This window comes from Pinus tabuliformis, chromosome 7, assembly GCF_031772625.1.
Source record: "Pinus tabuliformis cultivar Carrire ecotype Pingquan chromosome 7, CPIR1, whole genome shotgun sequence".
Lineage (NCBI taxonomy): Eukaryota > Viridiplantae > Streptophyta > Pinopsida > Pinales > Pinaceae > Pinus > Pinus tabuliformis.
In genome coordinates this window covers 1,676,572,626-1,676,594,732 of record NC_142293.1, presented here as the reverse complement: position 1 = coordinate 1,676,594,732, position 22,107 = coordinate 1,676,572,626, and the positions used below count along the sequence as shown (strand labels likewise).

The following is a 22,107-nucleotide window of genomic DNA, read 5'->3' as shown; positions in this document are numbered from 1 at the left end:
CAAAAAGCCATGAGAGCATTGGGAGAATTAGAGCACACTAGAGACGCCAAAGAAGAACTCAAAAGGCAACTAAGAAGGTCAGTTGAAGGAAGTGGGCCAAGTGGCACAGGTTCTACTGCAGCGTCAGTCAATCCGTTTGCTGCATCATCATATTTTGTTCCTCGAACCACACCTGGTTCACAACCAACTATCGGTTCAATGATGAAAAGAACTGAAAAAGAAAAAGCTGACAAGTTGATGACAAAATTTCTCCTCTGGAGTGATATTCCTTTCAGCATTATAAGGAATAATCCATTTTTCCAACCTACTCTTGATGCTGTTGCCAGTGTTGGCCCGGGGTACAAACTCCCTTCTCTTCATGATTTCAGAGGCCGGCTTCTTCAAGATGAAAAGCGTGACTGCACCCAAAGATTGGAGGATTTTAGGGCATCATGGGCACAAACAGGATGCACTGTTATGTCAGATGGTTGGACTGACCAAAAGGGGAGAACCCTTATAAACTTCTTGGTTAGTTGTCCCTTGGGGACTATGTTTATCAAATCTGTTGATGCAACTCATCAAATCAAAGATGCAAAAAATTTATGTGATTTGCTGGATGTGTTTATTTTGGAGGTGGGTGCAGAAAATGTTGTCCAAGTCATAACGGACAACGCTGCAAATTATGTTGCTGCTGGTAGATTGCTTATGGACAGGCATCCTACTTTATTTTGGACACCTTGTGCTGCCCATTGTATTGATTTGATGTTAGAGGACATAGGGAAAATTCCCTTTGTCAAAGAGGCTGTTGACTCATCAAAAACCATCACAAAATTTATTTACAATCACACATCTGTGCTTAGCTTGATGAGAAAATGCACCAACAACAAAGAGTTGGTGCGCCCCGCCATTACACGGTTTGCGACGAGTTTCATATCTCTTCAATCCCTCTTGAATTCTATGTGGGATTTGAAGAGAATGTTTGTTTCAGAGGAGTGGCGTTCTTCGCCAATGAGCCGCAAACCAGAAGGAGAGGCCGTCTGCAGACTTGTTTCATACCAAGAAGACTTCTGGGCGGGAGTGCAGGAGGTGTGCGCTGTCACAGAACCTTTGGTAAAGGTTCTTCGGTTGGTAGATGGTGAGAAGCCCGCAATGGGCTATTTGTATGAAGCCATGGATAGGGCCAAAGAAGCCATTCGGTCCTACTATGATGACAAGGGAGATGATGGGTTCCAGAGACAACTCCTTCTATGGAAGGTCATTGATGAGCGATGGAACAACACACTCCATCGTCCCATTCATGCTGCTGGCCTTTTCCTGAACCCTGCATTTTCTTATGCATGTGGGTTTAATTTTGATGTTGAGGTCGTGGAAGGATTATTAACCTGTGTCCAGAAGATGGTGAAAACTCCAGAAGAACGTATGGAGGTCTCTAGACAAATTGAGCAATATAAGTTGTCAGGTGGCACATTTGGCTTTGAGATGGCTATCAATGATAGGACGGTTAAAATCCCAGGTATTTTTTAGTTTGTAGTATGTACTTTGTAACTTTGTTTCAAATTTCATTGTTTCTTCAAATTCCATTTTTTTCTTATGTTTATTTAAAATTTTCTTTGTAATTTTGTTGTAGACGCATGGTGGAAGATGTATGGTGGCAGAGTACCCCTTTTGCAAAATCTTGCCGTGCGCATCCTCAGCCAAACATGCAGCTCCTCGGGATGTGAGCGCAATTGGAGTGTATTTGAAAAAATACACAACAAGAAGCGCAATAGGTTAACACTTAAACATTTAAAATATTGCAAATTTCCAAATAAATTTTTGAATTCATTAAAGTTTTAAACAATATTTTTTTTATAATATTAATTATTAATTTATTATTTCATGAACTTTGTACAGGTTGGAGTCCCATAGACTTAATGACATGGTCTATGTCTACTACAATCTTCGATTGTGGGTGAAACAACTAGAGAAGACACCTGATACGGAAGCCATCTCATTGGATGGGATTGACACCACTGCTGAATGGAGGGTTGAGACCGAGAGGCCTCTCATGGATCCCACTGAGGATTGGTTAGTGCAGGAGGAGGGGGAGGAGGAGGAGGAGGAGGAGGAGCAGGAGCAGGAGCAGGAGCAGGAGGAGGAGGAGTTGGAGGAGCAGGAGGAGGAGGTGACACCGCCTACCCGGGCTACCCGGGCTACCACTACCACCAGTAGAGGACGTGGTCTCCGTCCACCTCAGCCTCTTGTAGCTGCTACTACTAGTTCTTCAGCTTCTAGAGCACGTCAGACTCCACTGCCATTTCCACCACCACAGGCACCAGCTTCTACATCTAGAGGGAAAGAGAAAGCTGTGCCATATTCTCGCAAGAGGGGCAGAGGAAATCAATAGGATTAGACTTTCATTTTATTGTATATGACATTATGACATGATGAGATACATTATCATATTTTTTGTTGATATTTTGAGGCTGAGTTGGACTTGGGACTCAGGACTTACTATTCAGGACATGATTCAATGTTATGTGTGATTTTAGCGCTAGAAATGATATTGAACATCTTATATATTAGTTTTTTTATCATATTTATGTGTCAATGTATTTATTTTATGTTGTAGATGGTTTAGATATTAAAAAAATTGAAAAAAAATGAAAAAAAATGAATATTTTTGTGCCAAACGATTTTTTCCCGATTTTTTCCCGATTTTAACGATTTTTCCGATTTTTTCCCGGCGCCGATTAAATCCCGATCGCGATGTGTGCAACATTGGATCTAACCCTTGATGATAATGACAATGATCATGCTAATGGGAGAACAAGGTTGGTGAACAAGTCCAAGATTTAAAGGGAGTTGACCTTCCTCAAAAGATAAGTATCTACATCTCCTTGTTTACTATTAATGCTATTTTTTTATTTGTACTTTGCCCTTTGTTCTTTCATAGTCTTCTAATAAAGGTTGCAAGTCAAGAAAAGATCTATCTAAGCTTGATTAGCAGATGGAAGAACTGGACGAATATGGCAAAGCATGAAGACTTAATAGGAAGAAGAAATCGTTTAAATGGCAACATATAAAGGAAGAAGTTCACCTACCTCAACTGAAAAGAAGGAGCTTAGTTTGACTCGGGAACACATTGATTGGATTGATAGTACTGATGTTGATAGAGATACTACTGATGATTGGGAGCTGATATGATTTCTTGGAAGAGCGTGAAGCAGAATTCTGTTACAATACAAAGAAAGAAGATGTGAAGACTTGTGCAAATCAGCTATGAAGAAGTTTGGCTCTGTTGCACCTATTTTGTCACAAGTCCAAGGAAGCATTTGTGCAATTTTTTTCAAAGTCAAAATAATCAGCCAACCAGTTATCATGCCATTGTAAACCCAATTTTTGCTATTTGTAATGTAAATGATGCTAGTACGACCATTTAATTATGTAACAACCTAGGTAAGCCTATGATTTTGGCGACGAATTTCATCCTAAGAGGTTTTTCATCTCACCGAATTATGTGTGTTTCTAAACATAGATAATCGGCAAAGTTTTTCCCTCCAGCTTAAACCCCAAAGCTAGGGTGGAATTTATTGTCAAAGTCTTAAGTGAGTCCTAGTGTTTTTAGTCGAGTTTATTGTAAAAGTAATTTGGGAATAATTTAAGCTATTTGCCTAAATTATTTTATTACAAACTAGATCATATTGTGTCACAGGATTGGGTAAAAATTATGAGGGTCTATAACAAATGGGTATTCCTCTTTGGGGGTTGAATTTGTAATTATCTTATGTAAAAATATTTTAGTGCATAGTCCCTCACAATCAGACACCATGGCTAAAGTATTTGAGGGTGAAAAAATAATTAATCCCCTCGAGTGTCAATTAATTAATTTATCTAGCAAAATAAAATTAAATCCTAAGCTAGAAAATTAATTAATTTAGAGTCAAAAAATTAAAATTAGAGAAATTAAATTTCTTCGAGTGGAAAATGACCAAAAAATTCGTGGGTAAAAAAGAAGTTAATTTTCAAAGGTCTCCCACCAAGGCAAAAATATAAATTTTAAGAAAAATTGAGCCCTTGGACCTTAGTTGTTAAGTCGGTCAAATTTTTGAGGAAATTAATCCAAAATATTTATTTTTGAATTAATGAAAAATGGTTTTTATGAAAAATTCGAAAATTCCTCAAAAATAAATTTTTTGACGGCAAAGATTAAAAGATGATCAAATATTTATCAACAGTCGAGATTACTTTGACATGGATCAAGCCAACTAGCCATTATTTCCCCCATGGAGAATTTATCTATAAATTAGAAGCCATTTGCTTCTGAAGTCATGATGATGAAAGCTCAGACTCTAGTCGATGTAATTTTGTAATGTTGTTTTGTTCCGCTAATCTGTTGGGAACATTTGAAATATCATAATAAAAGACTTTGGGGTTCAGTTCATGGTGTTCTTTGTCCGATGATCTGTGGTATGTGTTGGGTATGTTCTTTCCTATATTGTGCTTAAAATTTTAAAAGTTCATTTATTCATTAGATGGTGATAAGAACATTCTATTGGTAAATTTTGGGTCTATCTTAAGTGGTTTGTGGGTTCCCCGGCTCTTGGGCTCCAACTTCACAGACTTTGGAGGAGAGCCGACCTTGTTTGGGCTTTTTGGGTATTTAATATGGTTTTCTTGTTTTGCTAAGGCTTTGGACACACCATAAATTTCGAAACACATGTTAACTATTGTCATTATTCATCATCTAAAAAAAAAAAAAATCTCACAAGCATTGTATATTTGTATATAACTTGTAAATTATTTTTATAGAATAAATTTTGTAAATAAATCTTTCTAACCCTTTTTTCAGCTAGTTGGGGTTTGGGCTTTATTTTTCAAATTTTGTATATATTGGGGTCTTGGGTGTTTTTATTTTCATTTGTGCAGGTGAGATCCATGCTATTTCAAGAAGATTTGTTGGGATTTGAGCTAGATCTAGGCCCTTGAGGGTAAGATCTGGTATCCAAACTTTTTGCAGGGGCAACATTGAAGAATTTTGCAGTGATTTCGGCTAAAATGAAAATGTAAAGCAAATCTAAAGTTTTTGGCAAGAGTTTCAAATTTTTTAGGGCCTCCAGGCCCAGCGTCCACCTTCTAGCCTAGTCATTCCCTTTGGTTAGACTAGCCACAACCCTAAAGGGCCACGACCCCCTTGATTTACCCTTGTCGTGAGGCTTAGATGACTCGGCCCCCTCCTTGAGCTGGACGGTGGCCCTTTTAGGGCTTGCCGTGGGCCTTTTTAGGGCTCTAAGCCCTGGCTGCAAGCCTTCTCGACCCTCCATCCCCTTCGACCTTCCCTCCTAGCCCTCCAGCCCCTCCTTCTCTTCTTCCTCCTCATCTTCGTTGCCCTTTTCTCTTCTGTCTTCCCTTTTTATCCTCTCAGTTGCCCTCCAACCTTTAGTCGCAAGCCCAAAGGCCTTATTCTCTAAGACCGCAGGCCTTCCTTGCCTTGGACAACAGACCTTAGTGCCTTTCCCAGCCTTACGGTAGGCTTAACAGGCCTCTTTCACCTATATGTTGCCTCCTCTTACCATAACGCAGGCCTATTAGGCCTTGCAGCCACTCTTTAGCCACAAACGTTAGCCCTCTAGGGCCTAGCGTTGCCTATTCCTTGCCTCATCTAATCTCTAATTGGGTTATTGTAAATTTCTGAGTTAATCTATTGGTGGGTGCAGCAAAGATTCATCAATTTTTTAGCTAACATCAGTGGATGTAGATAGCCTAACCATTGGGAGAAGTTGGGCAAGCTTCTTCCAGGCCTCAAGGTGAAGCATCAAAACTGATAGCTTGTTGACTTAATGTAAAAATACACAGAGGTATTTGAAATAATAATTTATTATATATATATATATATATATATATATATATATATATAATGTACAAGTGATGACGAATGTAACAATGAGGACCCGCATATATACCTAAGCAGGTGTCCTTTCGTGACTAGGCATGTCTTTTAGACATGCCTTTTCACTTAACTAATGACTATTTAACATAATCCTCATTTCGTTATTTATTTATATTTAATTATGTTTATTTTTATTTTATCAAATTTTATGTTCGTAACATTGCTCCTTCCTTCAGAAGCTTTGTCCTCAAAGCTTATTGTTGGCAATTTCCTTCATCTTAGCCCCGAACAAATTCTTCACCCTGTGTTTTATCATCCTGGGATATGTAACTTAACGATACTAGTAGCTTAGCTTGTATATATATATATATATATATATATATTAAATAATAATAAATATATAGATATAATAATAATTAAATAATTTAATTAATTAAATAATTTTAATTAATTAAATTATGTTATTATAAGATAATTGTATTAATGTAATGTTTATTGGCCGATTATATATTAACCTCGTAATATATATAAGATTACCCTTATACCCCGTACGAATCGTGATAAAAGATGAGGCGTGACACATCGAGACCCCCAGCCAGCAAATATTTTACATGTCAATCAGGAACAAGATTATATAGTCGACTTTTCGATGGAGACTGGAATGACAGCAATAGTGTCGGAAGAGCAGAGGTGTTGCAAGGAGACAGGGCAGAGAGCAAGTGTGGAGAAAGAGCGGCGGTATGCTTTTAACAAAAACAACCATATATCAATTTTTTTTGATCCTATTACTAATTGTGTTCGTCTTACAAATTCTTTTCCCCACCAGCCAGCCATACTAGGGAGACTAGCAGACAAATTCCTTTTCGCTCTGGTTAGCGGGATCCGTGACTCAATCTTGGGGGGCGGGATATTGAAGTAAGTAAAGCAAATCCTTTAACCACAAATAGAAAGAGGAATGGGCATAACTGGTCTTTTCAAATCACACTGGGACTGAGCGGCGAACAACACCTTATTTTAAGGCCGCAACAATCAAGTTTGTTGGATTGTAGAGGGGGCAGCAGACGGCAGCGCAAGAAAGGGTGTCGGCTGAGAATGTTGTGCCTGGCTGCGTGGTTGATGACAACATGGACAGCGGTGGAAGCTTGTATTAACATATATACATATTGAAACATGTGAACCAACGTCGAACGCACATATAGATATCGAAAAATGTGAACCTTATCATCGGGGAACACGTTGTATGGCCCAGCGTTTGGCCCTGGGGGACACGTCGTTTGACCCAGCATCAGCGGCACAACCTGTGACAATGGCATCGATTTTTATTTTTATTTTTTATTGACATGAAGAAAATATCAGGGTCATCAAAATATTCTAGGAGACCACATTTCTTTCATGCATGTTCTGAAAAGTTTGGGTTGCACAATTTGTTCTCACATGTTTGGCATATATGTCTATGATGACAGTGGCCCCAAAAACACTTAACTCAAAGCCACATTTTGTTACATAACTACGGATAGCCTTGCTCTATTTCTGAGCTGCCAAACAACTTAACACAGACAACAAATTAACGACAGTCAGTGAATTGGGTTTTATACCTAAGAGTTGCATTTGATTGAAGGGTGACAAGGCCTCACTCGAATCACCATTTTGAGCATACCCATCTTCGACATATCTTGATGTCTTATTTACAGTCTGCATAAAACATTCCTTCATGGCTCTAAAAAGAGCAATTCGATCAGCATAAAACACTCCCGATGCTGAAGCTCTCTCTGTCGCTATCTCGTGCTCACACTATTGCCTTTGCACTGTTGCAACAACTTCGTGCCTCTCGCACCGCTACAAACCTCTTTGTGCCATCCTGCACTGCTGCAACCTCCTTTGTGCCTCTCGCACTGCTGCAACCCCCTCTGCGCTGCATGGGACTTCTGCACTTCTAGCACTCTCTGTCGCTTCATCTGCATCTGTTTCTACTGACATTCGCCATTTTGCTACTCTCACTTCAGGGCTCCCGTAGCGAGGTATATCTGAGAGTTTGGGTACCTCAAGGATCTTGCCCCTGATCGCCTGTAGTCTTCCTGACTACAGCTCGATGTCTCCCCACCTCTTCTCTAGAGGTACATGAGCACCCATGGCACAATCGTTATCCTCCTCTACATCCTTTTCTGCCTTCGCTGGCGCTGCCTTGGAGTCAGACGCCTCTCCCTTATTCTTCTTCCTCGGACACTAGTTCGCATAATGCCCCAGTTCCCCACAGTTGAAGCACTTTATCTTGGAGATGTCCTTTTTCTTCCTCTTCTCCTGCTTCCCCGCAGATGCCAGAGCTGCATCCTCTTCCTCCTCTGTCTTGACCTAGGTTCCTTTGTTTCTACTTCCCGTCTTGTCAACTGTCTAATCTCTTCTTGGCAAAGAGCCGCCCACAATTCTTCCCAATCTGGAAGATTCGCTCTGCCCAGAATACTCTGGACGCATGTCTCCCACTCCTTGGAGACTGCGTTTAGAGCGGTCCTCATCATCAACTCCTGATCCGGCATGGCCCCTATGGAAGTCAGTTGGTCCGAATCTCCTTCAACCTGCCAGGGAAGTGATCTATCTGCTCCCCCTTCTGCATCTGATATGACTACAGTTGATTCTCTAGTAGCATCTTCCTCTGCACGGAAGTGTGTTGATACAATTTCTTGAAGGTGTCCCACATTTCCTTTGCCATCTCCTTCTCGGCAATATGCTGGACCACATGATCCTTGACCCCATCAAGGACTATGCATTTCGCCTTGGCCATCGCATCCTCATACTTTTCATTGTCTGCTGGGTCAACTGAGATAGCCACGGATCTCAAGGCAAAGGCCTTTATGTGATGTTTATCTAGAACGGACAGGATCCTCGCCTTCCAGATGACAAAGTTGGACGCCCCGTCTAGCCTATCCTGATCCCGCAGTCCATTCATGGCCATCTCTCTACTCTTATTTTCGACTCCTTTGAATCTCTACTTCCCTCCTGGAAGTTCTCTCTTCGACTCCCTTTGAGTCGCTACGTCCCTCCTAGAAGTTCTCTGCTAGACTCCCTCTCAGTCTCGATTTCCCTCCTGGAAATCCACCTGCCAATTGTCGAATCGCACCTTTAATTTATTGTGATTGGTGAGGAGCCTCTCATTCTGGTGTTCTATGTGGATGACTTGATCATTACAGGTGCAGAGAGACTCATAGAGCACTGCAAGAGAGATCTTGCGACGAAGTTTGAGATGAAGGACATCGCCTTGATGCATTACTTTTTGCGTTCGGAGGTGTGGCAGGAGGAGGGGCATTTCTTCCTGGGGCAGGGGAAGTATATTGTGGACATCCTTAGCAGATTCCACATGGAGGATTGTAGACCCATGTCGACACCAATGATCACCAACTGGAAGAAGCTTCATGCTTCGAATTCCGAGTTGGTGGATCCCACATTGTACAGGCAGCTGATTGGTTCCTTGATGTATTTGGTCAACACTAGACCAGATATTTGTTTTGCAGTCAACACGATGAGTCAGTTTATGTGTGAGCCTAGGAAGGTTCACTGGGTGGCTGCAAAACACATTTTGCGATACTTGCAGGGGACAGTGGATTATGGTCTGGACTATAGGCAGGGAGATGGAGTGAGATTCGCAGGATACACTGATTCTGATTGGGCAAGTTGTGCTTCTGATAAGAAGAGCACTTCAGGGTGTTGTTTTGGGTTGGGTTCAGCAGTAGTGTCATGGTTCAGCCGGAAGCAGCAGTCAGTAGCACTGAGTTCAGCGGAAGCAAAGTATATGGCAGCCAGTCTAGCTAGTTGTGAGGCTATCTGGCTTCGCAAGATGTTGTTTGGCTTATTTGGTCAGCTGTTGAGACCTTCAGTGATTTACTGTGATAATCAGAGTTGCATTAAACTCACGGAGAATCCAGTATTTCATGACAGGTCAAAGCATATCGGGATCAGATATCATTTCATCAGAGACTATGTTCAGAAGGGAGTTGTGAAGCTTGAATATATTTCCACTGATGAGCAGGTTGCAGATATCCTTACCAAAGCCTTACCACAGGGCAAGCATGTCTACTTCAGAGACAAGATGGGTGTGGTGAGGAACACCTTCCTCGATAAGAGGGACTATCGAAATTTGGTATCGGAGGACAGGTGGTTCCCTTAGGCTTTGATCTTTGGCCTAGGGAAAAGTGTCCAAAAGAATTTAATTTTTCTCCTAAAGTGACTTTATAATTTTATAAAGTTAAATCTAATTTAAAAGTGACTTTAAGTGATAAAGTTACTAAGTCTAATTCTAAAGTGACTTTTATAAAGTCAATGAAAAATTAGAAAGGAAAAGTGACTTTGGAAATAAATGACTAAGTGGGTCTTTATTAAAGTGGGGTGAATTAAAAAATAAAAAGTGAGATTTAAATGAGCATTTAATCTCAGCCATTGATCTAAATCTATTTCAGCCATTGGATTTAGAGATCACCCAAAAGTCACTTGGGTCACCCAAAAGTCATTTGGGGTTATATTAAGGGAGGAAAAGGAGGAAAAGATCACATTCGATTCAATTCTTTCATGAGCAGATTGGGAGAAGGAGAGCAAGAGAGCAAAAGAGATTTCTGAGCATGGAGGAGAAGGAGACAGCAGCTTGGCACACATTCCAAGGCAGCAATTGAGCAGATTTGTACAGCTGATTCAGCACACAGTGAAAGGCAGATTTTGGCACGATTTTCGAAGAGAGGTTTGCACAAAAATCGAGGAGCAGTTTGCTGGTTTTTCTGCACGCAAAATGAGGGCCATACAGCAGCATTTAATGCTGAAAGTGGGCACGAAAATCGAGGAGACCGTACAACATTTATTGCTGTCCTGTTTGCTGTAATTTCCAGTTTGCTGTGAAGCATGGGAAAAGAGATAAGTTGTAAATTTGCTTGCTGATTTTTTGCTGAAAATTTCTCACTGTAAAAGGCAATTTTCAGAAATAAAGAAGAGCTCTCAAACTGGTTTTCCCCAAGAGTTGTAGGGGTTTTTCCAGGGTCATATTGACCAAAAATCTCAGTGTTTAAATGTGTTTTAATGGCTGTTTATTACTGCTGATTTTTATTTCTGCAATTTCCAGCATTCTGTAAAATTTCCAGAATTTGTGTTTTCAGCAAATTTATTTTTTTCAGCTTGTTAAATGTATGGTTATGGGAAAGGGCATTTAACTATATGGGAGAAATAAGGAGAAACTGAAAACCGGGGTGGGAAATGAGAAATTTCTACATGGTATCAGAGCTTGAGTGCTGAAGGGCAGTTTGGGACAGCAAAAGGAAAAATTACAGTTGCTGATTTTTCACTCAGAAAATTCCAGCAAGCTGATTTTTTCATAAACAACAGTTTTATCTTTACTACAGCAGTGTTATTTTTCAGTTTTAGGACAGCAGGATGTCATTGGTATTGAGGGTGGAGGATAGGCTGGATGGGCATATAAATTACAGCGTTTGGAATGAGAGAATGCAGAGTATCTTTGAGGAGGCAGAAGTCTGGGATATCATGGTGCATACCACACAGAACCCTGTTGTTGTGCCTAATGATGCTACTCAGTTGACAGCTTATAATAAAAAGAACAACAAGGGTAAGAGGCTGATTCTAGACGGAATCAAAGACCATTGCATTCCTCATGTGAGAGGAAAGAGCAATGCCCATGAGATGTGGACAGCATTGTCCAATCTCTACCAGAGTACCAATGAGAACCGGAAGATGGTCCTGAAGGAGAAGCTGAAGAACATTAAGATGGGTAATGATAGTGCAGCTGGATATCTCACAAAGATTACTAATGTGAGAGATGAGTTGGCAGCGATTGGAGAGGCCATTCCACCCACTGAGTTGGTGCGGATTGCAGTGAATGGCCTCCCCCGTTCATGGTTGAACTTTGCTGATGAGGTTTGTGCACGTGAGACCCTTCCCACATGGGAGAGGTTTTGGGATGATTGCATTCAAACAGAGATCAGGAAAGGTCAGCTTGGGGCAGCCAAGCCAGTTGAGCGGGATGAGGATGTAGCACTAGTGGCAGGAGGCAAGAAAGGCAAAGGGAAGAAGCAGGTTTCCACAAGCAGTGGTGGGAGCAAAGGCAAAGGTAAAGGTAAACAGGGAAACACACAGAAGGACTATTCCAAGGTGAAGTGTTGGAATTGTCAAAAGATGGGACACTATGCAATTGTGTGTCCGGAGAAGAAGAAGAAGAAGGGGAAGAACCAGGACGTGGTAGCTTTAGCAGAGATTGAGGACTTTGCTGGTCGTTTTGATCGAGAGTTTGCGTTCACTACGTGTGAGTCCTCTAGTGCAGGATCACCTGCCACACAGGTTCAGAGGGAGCATGCTTTTCCCTCGATTAGCGGAGCATCTTCAGGTATCTAGTATGTGGACAGTGGGGCTTCACGTCATATGACAGGAGTCCGTGAGTACTTCTCAGAGCTTTCATAGAGTGGCACTGATATTGAGGTAGTACTCGGTGATGACAGAGTTGTTAGAGCAGTCGGGGTGGGGACAGTGACATTTCAGAGGGAGTCCAAACCTCCCTTGAAGTTGTCAGAGGTTCTTTATGTGCCAGGGATGAGGAAGAACCTCATAACCCTCTCAGCTTTGGAGGACAGAGGATATGAGGTACTGTTCAGGGGAGGACAGGTGTTGATGTATCCCAGGGGCACTCCAGCTGATTCAGCTAGAGTGATAGGTGTACGCCATGCAAAGGTGTACCAGTTTGCATTACAGCCCCTTTTGGCATTGAGCAGTAGTACCGACAACAGAGCTAGCAGTTCTGAGTTGTGTGAGATTTGGCACCGCAAGATGGGACATATGTATCATGGAGCCTTGAGGACATTGCGGGAGATCACTACAGGTGTGCCAGATTTCAGTACTGATCACTTTGATACTTGCAGAGGTTGTGCGATGGGCAAATTTGCCAAATCCCCTTTTCCCAACAGTGACGGCAGAGCGACGGGGATACTTGATTTGATTCATTCCGATGTGAGCGGTCGGATGTCTCATGTTTCCTTGAGTGGATATGAGTACTATGTTTTATTCATTGATGATCACTCCAGGAGGACCTGGATTCATTTTTTGAAGACCAAGAGTGAGGTCTTCAAACGGTTTCAGGAGTTCAGAGCTCTTGTGGAGACTCCGACGGGTCGAAAGATCAAGTCCTTGAGGTCGGACAATGGAGGAGAGTTTGTTGACTATCGTGCGGAGGCAGGCATTAGGAGGGAGTTCACTGTTCCTTACAACCCCCAGCAGAACGGGGTTGCGGAGAGGAAGAACAGATCCGTCATAGGGGCTGCCAAAGCCATGTTACAAGATCAGGGGTTGCCATTGTTCTTGTGGGCAGAGGCCTGCAACACAGCTGTTTACTTGCAGAACAAGAGTCTGCATCGTTCCTTGGGGCACATGACTCCGGAGGAGGCTTTCTCTGGGAAGAAGCCTGATATTGGTCATCTTCATATCTTTGGATGCATTACATACTCCTATATACCCAAGGAGAAGAGGACCAAACTAGAGCCCACCGCAGAGAAGGGTATCTTTGTGGGCTACAGTGAGACCTCAAAGGCCTTTCGGATTTACATTTCTGCACAGAGGAGAGTTGTTGTCAGACGGGATGTGAAGTTCGAGGAGGACAGGGCCTTTAGGAGGTCACGGGAGTTAGTATCTGGATCAGCCAAACCCTCAGCAGCAGTTGAGTCAGTCGCAGGGATCCAGTGGGCAGGGATCAGAAGGATCTGGAGGTACATCTATGAGGATGTCAGGTCCGTCAGTGAGCAGTGGCTCGCCGAGCCAGAGGGGTGGTGCTCCGGGCAACATGCAGAGCAGTTCACTAGGGAGTCCATTGATGGACAGTTCACACGGTACCTCAGCTTCTACAGGTTCAGGTGCAGGCAGGAGGACAGCAGACAGACAGTCAGGATTTCAGGCTCCTAATGATGATGAGGAGGAGGAGTTTCATTCTCCGGTGGCAGAAGTGCGCTCAGGGAAGAGGAAGCCTAAGTGGCTTCAGGACACCTTAATAGATGCCACATCTGTTGCTGAGCCGAAGAGACCGGTCAGAGAGAGTAGACCACCTGAGAGGTTTTGTAGCTATATGGCGATGGTTACCAGCATCCTTGACTCTGAGCCTTCTAGCTATGAGGAGGCAGCTAGCCAGCAGGTCTGGAGAGAGGCCATGCAGGAGGAGTATTCTTCTATCATGAAGAATGATGTTTGGGAGGTGGTGCCGAGGCCTGAGGGCAAATCCGTGGTTACTTCCAGATGGCTTTACAAGGTAAAGCATGCTGCAGATGGCAGCATTGAGAAATTCAAAGCGAGGTTTGTGGCTAGAGGGTTCTCCCAGGTAGAGGGAGTTGATTATGAGGAGACCTTCGCTCCCGTGGCTCGATATACTTCGATCCGCTCCATTATATCGATAGCAGCAGAGATGGGTTGGAAGATCCACCAGATGGATGTGAAGACCGCATTTCTCAATGGCTTCATACAGGAGGAGGTGTACATTGAGTAGCCACAGGGCTTTGAGGTGCATGGGAAGAAGTCCCATGTGTGCAGACTGTAGAAGGCCCTTTATGGCCTGAAGCAAGCTCCCAGAGCTTGGTACTCCAGGATAGATACATATTTGCAGGGGATGGGTTTCACAAAGAGTGAGGCAGATCCGAACCTTTACTTTATTGTGATTGGTGAGGAGCCTCTCATTCTGGTGCTGTATGTGGATGACTTGATCATTACAGGTGCAGAGAGACTCATAGAGCACTGCAAGAGAGATCTTGCAACGGAGTTTGAGGTGAAGGACATCGGCTTGATGCATTACTTTTTGGGTTTAGAGGTGTGGCAAGAGGAGGGGCATTTCTTCCTGGGGCAGGGGAAGTATATTGTGGACATCCTTAGCAGATTCCACATGGAGGATTGTAGACCCATGTCGACACCGATGATCAACAACTAGAAGAAAGCTTCATGCTTCGGATTCCAAGTTGGTGGATCCCACATTGTACAGGCAGCTGATTGGTTCCTTGATGTATTTGGTCAACACTAGACCAGATATCTGTTTTGCAGTCAACACGATGAGTCAGTTTATGTGTGAGCCTAGGAAGGTTCACTGGGTGGCTGCAAAACACATTTTGCGGTACTTGCAGGGAACAGTGGATTATGGTCTGGACTACAGGCAGGGAGATGGAGTGAGATTGGCAGGATACACTGATTCTGATTGGACAGGTTGTGCTTCTGATAGGAAAAGCACTTCAGGGTGCTTTTTTGGGTTGGGTTCAGCAGTAGTGTCATGGTTCAGCCGGAAGCAGCAGTCAGTAGCACTGAGTTCAGCGGAAGCAGAGTATATGGCAACCAGTCTAGATAGTTGTGAGGCTATCTGGCTTCGCAAGATGTTGTTTGGCTTATTTGGTCAGCCGTTGAGACCTTCAGTGATTTACTGTGATAATCAGAGTTGCATTAAACTCGTGGAGAATCCAGTATTTCATGACAAGGTCAAAGCATATCCGGATCAGATATCATTTCATCAGAGACTATGTTCAGAAGGGAGTTGTGAAGCTTGAGTATATTTCCACTGATGAGCAGGTTGCAGATATCCTTACCAAAGCCTTACCACGAGGCAAGCATGTCTACTTCAGAGACAAGATGGGTGTGGTGAAGAACACCTTCCTCGGTAAGAGGGAGTGTTGAAATTTGGTACGGGAGGACAGGTGGTTCCCTTAGGCTTTGATCTTTGACCTAGGGAAAAGTGTCCAAAAGAATTTAATTTTTCTCCTAAAGTGACTTTATAATTTTATAAAGTTAAATCTAATTTAAAAGTGACTTTAAGTGATAAAGTTACTAAGTCTAATTTTAAAGTGACTTTTATAAAGTCAATGAAAAATTAGAAAGGAAAAGTGACTTTGGAAATAAATGACTAAGTGGGTCTTTATTAAAGTGGGGTGAATTAAAAAATAAAAAGTGAGATTTAAATGAGCATTTAATCTCAGCCATTGATCTAAATCTATTTCAGCCATTGGATTTAGAGATCACCCAAAAGTCACTTGGGTCACCCAAAAGTCATTTGGAGTTATATTAAGGGAGAAAAAGAAGGAAAAGATCACATTCGATTCAATTCTTTCATGAGCAGATTGGGAGAAGGAGAGCAAGAGAGATTTCTGAGCAGGGAGGAGAAAGAGACAGCAGCTTGGCACACATTCCAAGGCGGCAGTTGAGCAGATTTGTACAGCTGATTCAGCACAGTGAAAAGCAGATTTTGGCACGATTTTCGAGGAGAGGTTTGCACAAAAATCGAGGAGCAGTTTGCTGGTTTTTCTGCACACAAAACGAGGGCCATACAGCAGCATTTAATGCTGAAAGTGGGCACGAAAATCGAGGAGACCGTACAGCATTTATTGCTGTCCTGTTTGCTGTAATTTCCAGTTTGCTGTGAAGCATGGGAAAAGAGATAAGTTGTAAATTTGTTTGCTGATTTTTTGCTGAAAATTTCTCACTGTAAAAGGCAATTTTCAGAAATAAAGAAGAGCTCTCAAACTGGTTTTCCCCAAGAGTTGTAGGGGGTTTTTCCAGTGTCACATTGACCAAAAATCTCAGTGTTTAAATGTGTTTTAATGGCTGTTTATTACTGCTGATTTTTATTTCTGCAATTTCCAGCATTCTGTAAAATTTCCAGAATTTGTGTTTTCAGCAAATTTATTTTTTTCAGCTTGTTAAATGTATGGTTATGGGAAAGGGCATTTAACTATATGGGAGAAATAAAGAGAAACTGAAAACCGGGGTGGGAAATGAGAAATTTCTACATCTCCTGTGATGTGCAACGCTCTGATACCATGTTGAAATTTCTAGTTATTACCCGTTAGAAATTTTATCTATATTCTCTGGTTTATTTCGCCTACTTGTTTAATTACTAACAAGTTGTTTAACCATATAAACATTAAAATAAACACAATATAGTCTCAACCATCTACAGATCAACAGCTGAGAGAAATAGACAAACACACAAGTGACACCTTTATTTTTGGACAATCATCCCCGGAAAAACCCAACTTGGGAAAACCAGTGTAGCAATTCTGGGGGTTATATTATTATGCAGTCTTTTTGAGTACAACTAGGTGCCAAATTGACTCACCGGACAGATAAAATAATATGGCAGTAATACCTCTCTATTCAAAAGCAGATATTCGAAAAGTCTGCCCCACGAAACCCTCTCCAGCACTCTAAATCTCAGCGTCAACCCTCCTGGCCTCTGCTTCAGCGTGAAACCCTCTGCGTCAGTGTTCTGAGGCTCTATGCAGCCTCTCTGTTCCTCTGTGTCACTCCTGCAGCCTCTGCATGGATGATGTGGGCCAATCTGGCCCTGCGCAGTCCCTGCTAGCCCCTATGTGGCTCCCTCTGGCTCTACATCTGCCTTTATGACTCTGCGCTGGTCTTTCGGCACTCTCTGCCCCTCGTTGCAACTCTAATCATTGATTCGATTTCTCTTAGCAAACCCCGCTCTAGAAAATCGAATCACTGATCAATCTGGTGTATTCTTCAATTGACCCTCAAGCCTCCTATTATACTTTCCCTGTTGGCCCTTCAATGGCCGAGATTATATCTCTAATCAATGGCTAAGATTAGATTTCGCTTGATCCATGTCCTTTAGAACCTTCTAACCCAATTTTATATTAATACCGATTAATATTTTATTTTTCCTAGATTTAGGAACTCCATTAAAAATATTAATTATTTTAATATCTCCTTAACCGGGTAGAATCTGCCCAAACCATTTCAGGGTCTTGGAGATCTCATGTGCTTTAGCCTCTCCACCAATTTTCATGGCTAGAGCACATCCGATGCTACCCCAAATCAACACAAACTGACCTAACCACGATGCACCCATTGCATACCTCAAATGTGGAGCAAGATTAGCCATAGTGTCATGTGTTGCCTGCCGAACCTGTCTACTATTATCCTGCACAAGTCTTTTGTATTCAAACACCCATTGTGGTGCAATCTGACAGAGTTCACTAACTAGAATTTTTCTGAAAAGAGTATTCAATGACATGAATGCTTTGAGAATTTTTGCAAATGATTGTGCTCATTGTGGAATAGATTTTGAAAGCCAATTTGATTGAATAAACTTCCTCCTGGACTCGACCCAGTTGGATCATACATATCTGGAGGCGGTGCTTCAATGTTTGTAGAGAAATTATGTTCATTAAATTGTAATTTCTTATTTGCATTTGTGTCTCTGGTATTTGAAACAGACTTGTTCTCTTCAATACAATTTGAAAAAGCCCAGTCCTTCTCTATTGTAGTTGCTTTATATGCCTTTTTATCTTGTTTGTCTCTTGAATTCATGAGAGTTCCGGTTGATGTGGGTGTATCCATAAGCATCGCTTCCTCCCCTTCACATGTTATGCTTGAATCAACAAGAGATTTTGTTGCATCAATTTCCTTATCATCACTTTGTTCTTCATCCTCCTCTTCTATATGATGGTTTGTTTCATTCAGGTAATTCATAGGATCTTTTACACTCAAAATTTTTACAATGACTTTCAACATGAATTTTCTCATCTTCTTCAACATTTTCCTCTTCATTATCATTAATGTCTTCTTCATCATTTTCCTCATTGTTATGATATTGTTCATTTGGATCATTATCTATTAAATCTTTATATTCATTATCATTATTCTGAACAAAATCTTCTTCTTTTGCTTCCTCTTGTTTTGTTTCTTTACCTTCGCTATCATCTTCCTCTGCATAACCTTTCTTTAAACATGTTGTAACGTCTGCACATAATTTTTATAATCGCTGAAATGCTTCTTGAATTTTACTAAATTGCTCAATGCATTCAGAACGTGAACGTAATAGCACATGATGCGGCGAACAAGTTTTTTTAAAACCGGAACCGGTGACCGGACCGGTCCACCTAATGAACCAGTTTACCGACCGGAACCGGTGACCGGACCGGTCCACCTAATGAACCGGTTTACCGACCGGAACCGGTCTAACCAGGACTGGTTTGGTCTAAACGAACCGGTTTTAAAAAAATACATTAAATAATTAACTTTTAATGAAACAAAACTATTTTTAAGATGTAAAACCATGATTCCAAGCCAATAGAGACAAAATATGCAAAGTTTGCTCATTTATATACCATGTAAAGGTGAATATATCAAAATGGCACCGAGTACAATACATATCATCGACAAAATAGCAAAATACATAAGAAATGAGACTCTAAATGGCCTATAAAGTCCAAAAACAATGCTGCAAGCTATGAAGCCATTGGCCTACTACAAGTCTATAGTGTACACATGATCAATCATCAAGTTCATCACCACTACTAGACACAGGATCATCATCAGGAGCTACATAGACATCATCTGGTTCAGAGTCTGACGATGCCTCAGCCTGATCTGCAACCTCAGTATCAATGCCACCAATGACAATAGAAGTGGACCTAATGGAAGCACGAGTTTGTCGACCTGCACGACTAGTGCCTTCCATTGGTTCTTTGCCTTTCCTTGATGATGCTACTGATCCTGGTTCTGATGCCGCCACATAATCTGCCTCATCCCCCGCTAAAGCCATGTCGATATCAAAATCAGCCTCAAACACAGGATCTTCAGTCTCCTCCACCCATTCTGATGTTGGATCAATATCGTCCAACACAATGGGATCTAGATTAGGTGATTTGCTCATCATTTGGTTCCTCCACAGTCGAAGGTTGTATTGCACAAAAACAAGATCATTTAACCGTTTTTGTTCCAAACAGTTTCTCTTCTTCGTGTGTATGCGCTCAAAAACAGACCAATTGCGCTCACAACCTGAAGCACTGCAAGTTTGACTGAGGACTCTAATTGCAAACCTTTGCAATTGAGGACACTAGCCACCAAATGACTCCCACCAATGTGCTGCAAAGAAAAAGACATTAATTAGTAACTTAGTTTATAATTTGAATTGTAAAGAACGTAAACAATTTTAACTTGAAAAGAAAAACAAAATGGAAATTGGAATTGCTTACCTGGTTGGTCTACATCTCTTGCCATCTTTGCCAAGTTTTTGCCAAAAGTACCACTTGCCATATTGAAAATAGTAAGCTGTCTATGTATTTCCAACTGGTCTACATGGATAGGGACCATGCGCTCCAAGCAATCAATCAATCCAGCTCTGACCTCCCCATCATGCTGATCTCCTAGCCGATTTTTATAGTGATACCTTGGGTTCAAAAAATACCCAGCTGCATGTATAGGACGATGGAGTTGATTGTTCCATATGTTATCAATGATCTCCCATATACAGCCATATTTAGCTAACCTGTCCTTGTAAGTTGCCCGTATCTACTCCTTTGCCTGATCCATAGCTTCATAAATGTAGCCCATGGCCAATCTTTCCCCATCCACCAACCTTAGCACCTTAACAAGGGGCTCGGTAATTTTCACAAGCTTTACAAACCTTTTCCAAAAATAAGTGTCTAACACTTTCTTTTTGGTGTATTTTCCATCTGGTCTACGAGCCCACCAAGATTCAAACCATTCTTCAGAGGAAAACATTTTCTGCAAGTTTTTATGTTGACCATTGAGACATTGCAACGTGAGGAAGTGAGTTGCAAATCTCGTAATTGCAGTCCTAACAAGCTCTTTGCCCCCAGTGTGTTTCCTCATTAGGTGCAATACCCATGAGTGGTTGTAAATGTATTTTGTAATGCACTTGGCATGCTCTACAGTGTTTTTTACCCACTCCACTTTGCCTATATCCTCAAGCATGAGGTCTATGCAATGTGCAGCACATGGAGTCCAAAATATGGTCTTATATTTGGCCTCAACCATCTGTCCAGCAAGAAGATAGTTTGAGGCATTATCAATGATGACCTGCACAACATGCTGCTCCCCAACTTCCTGAATAACGTTATCCAAAAGCTCAAATAGAAGGGTTGCATCCTTTACCTTATCAGATGCATCAACTGATTTCAAAAACATGGTTCCTTGAGGGCAAGAAACAAGGAAATTAATGATAGTGCGGTTCTTTCCATCGGACCATCCATCTGACATAATGGAACAACCTGTTTTGAGCCATGAATCTTTAAAACCAACCAAATACTCATCAATGGAAGATATCTCTTTTTGCAAAAGAGCTCCCCTCAAGTCATGCATACTAGGGCCTTTGAAGCCCTTTCCTGCAGCTATAACAGAGTCCCACATAGCTTGGTAATAAGGTGAGCGAGCAGCATTAAATGGGATATCTGAATCATACCACCATCTAGCAATGTATTGGTGAGAAGTTTCCTTGCATTGCCTTTTCCAATGTTGATCCAAAGTGGGTTGAGAACTTGGCTGGGAGGAAGTGGGATTAGAAGAGGCAATGTTGGCAGAAGATGAGAAATAACTTTGGATGTTTGTTCTCTTTGTTCCTTTTGATGGTTGGCCAACAGAAGGATGAACATAGTGAAAGGGGTCATTGGTGGAAAGGATAAAAGAGGAGTCTTGAATCTCATAATCATCATACCCACTCTCTTTCATGGCTTCTAATAATTCCCTCTTCCTTGCAATGTCATCTTGGATGGCCTTCTCCCTAGCCTTATCCTCATTAAATTTTTCAAGCTTGGAAATGTATTCTGCCCTAATAGGACCTAACAGTGCATTTGGTGCATCACATGGCTTTACTTGGCCTCTTATCCCAGCCAAGTGTTGTTTCAACCTAAGAATACCCCCACCTCCAATAGATTTATGGCATAGTTTGCATATCATTTTTCCATCAATTACATCACAATGAGCCCATGCACTGTCCTTTCCTTTTGGAGCCATGTTTGCTTGAAATAATAACAATTTGCAAAGAAATCTGCCATTTAAAAAAAAAATTGCAGCTAAGCAACATGGAAAACCAAAGATAAATGTAGGAAAACAAATGCACATGCAAGGCTCAAGCTACAAAATTTGATAGCATAGAGCTAGAGAGTTTATAGCATACATGATAGATCATAGAAGTGAGAAGTTTACAACACATAGAAAAAATTCATGGACAGCAGACTCAAATGAGGAATTATCAAGTGCAAATCCTTACCTGGAAATGCAAACTAGCTCCCTTAGCCTCCTCTTGAAGATGGCAACTCCACTGACAGCTACACACTATCTCCAAAATAGCTCCAACTCCAACTCCAAGATGACTACTTCAGCAAAAACTCCACACTCTCCAAGCTCACAAACAAACTCACAAACATTCCAAATCAGTTGTGTGAGACAAATGAGAGTGAGAGGGGTCTCTTATAGCTTGGAGAGGGTGTTTTTGGAGGGAA

At 41.6% G+C, this 22,107-nt stretch overlaps 2 protein-coding genes across 4 annotated transcripts in view; one reads left to right on the top strand and one right to left on the bottom strand.

The window, feature by feature from the left end:
* LOC149254893 (isoamylase 2, chloroplastic-like) overlaps positions 1–22,107 on the bottom strand; it is a 542,818-nt gene that overhangs the window by 361,971 nt on the left and 158,740 nt on the right. The gene's annotated exons all lie outside the window — the stretch shown is intronic.
* On the top strand, positions 637–2,555 carry LOC149254894 (uncharacterized). The gene is made up of 3 exons (XM_089460268.1): positions 637–1,492; positions 1,607–1,748; positions 1,873–2,555. Exons 1-3 carry the CDS (start codon positions 685–687, stop codon positions 2,363–2,365), a joined length of 1,443 nt encoding a protein of 480 aa, XP_089316394.1. The 5' UTR covers positions 637–684; the 3' UTR covers positions 2,366–2,555.

Coding starts and splice junctions, on each gene's coding strand:
- LOC149254894 (XM_089460268.1), top strand. CDS start 685: ATGGACAGGCATCCTACTTTATTTTGGACACCTTGTGCTGCCCATTGT. Junction 1,493..1,606: donor TAGGACGGTTAAAATCCCAG/GTATTTTTTAGT, acceptor ATTTTGTTGTAG/ACGCATGGTGGAAGATGTAT. Junction 1,749..1,872: donor CACAACAAGAAGCGCAATAG/GTTAACACTTAA, acceptor AACTTTGTACAG/GTTGGAGTCCCATAGACTTA.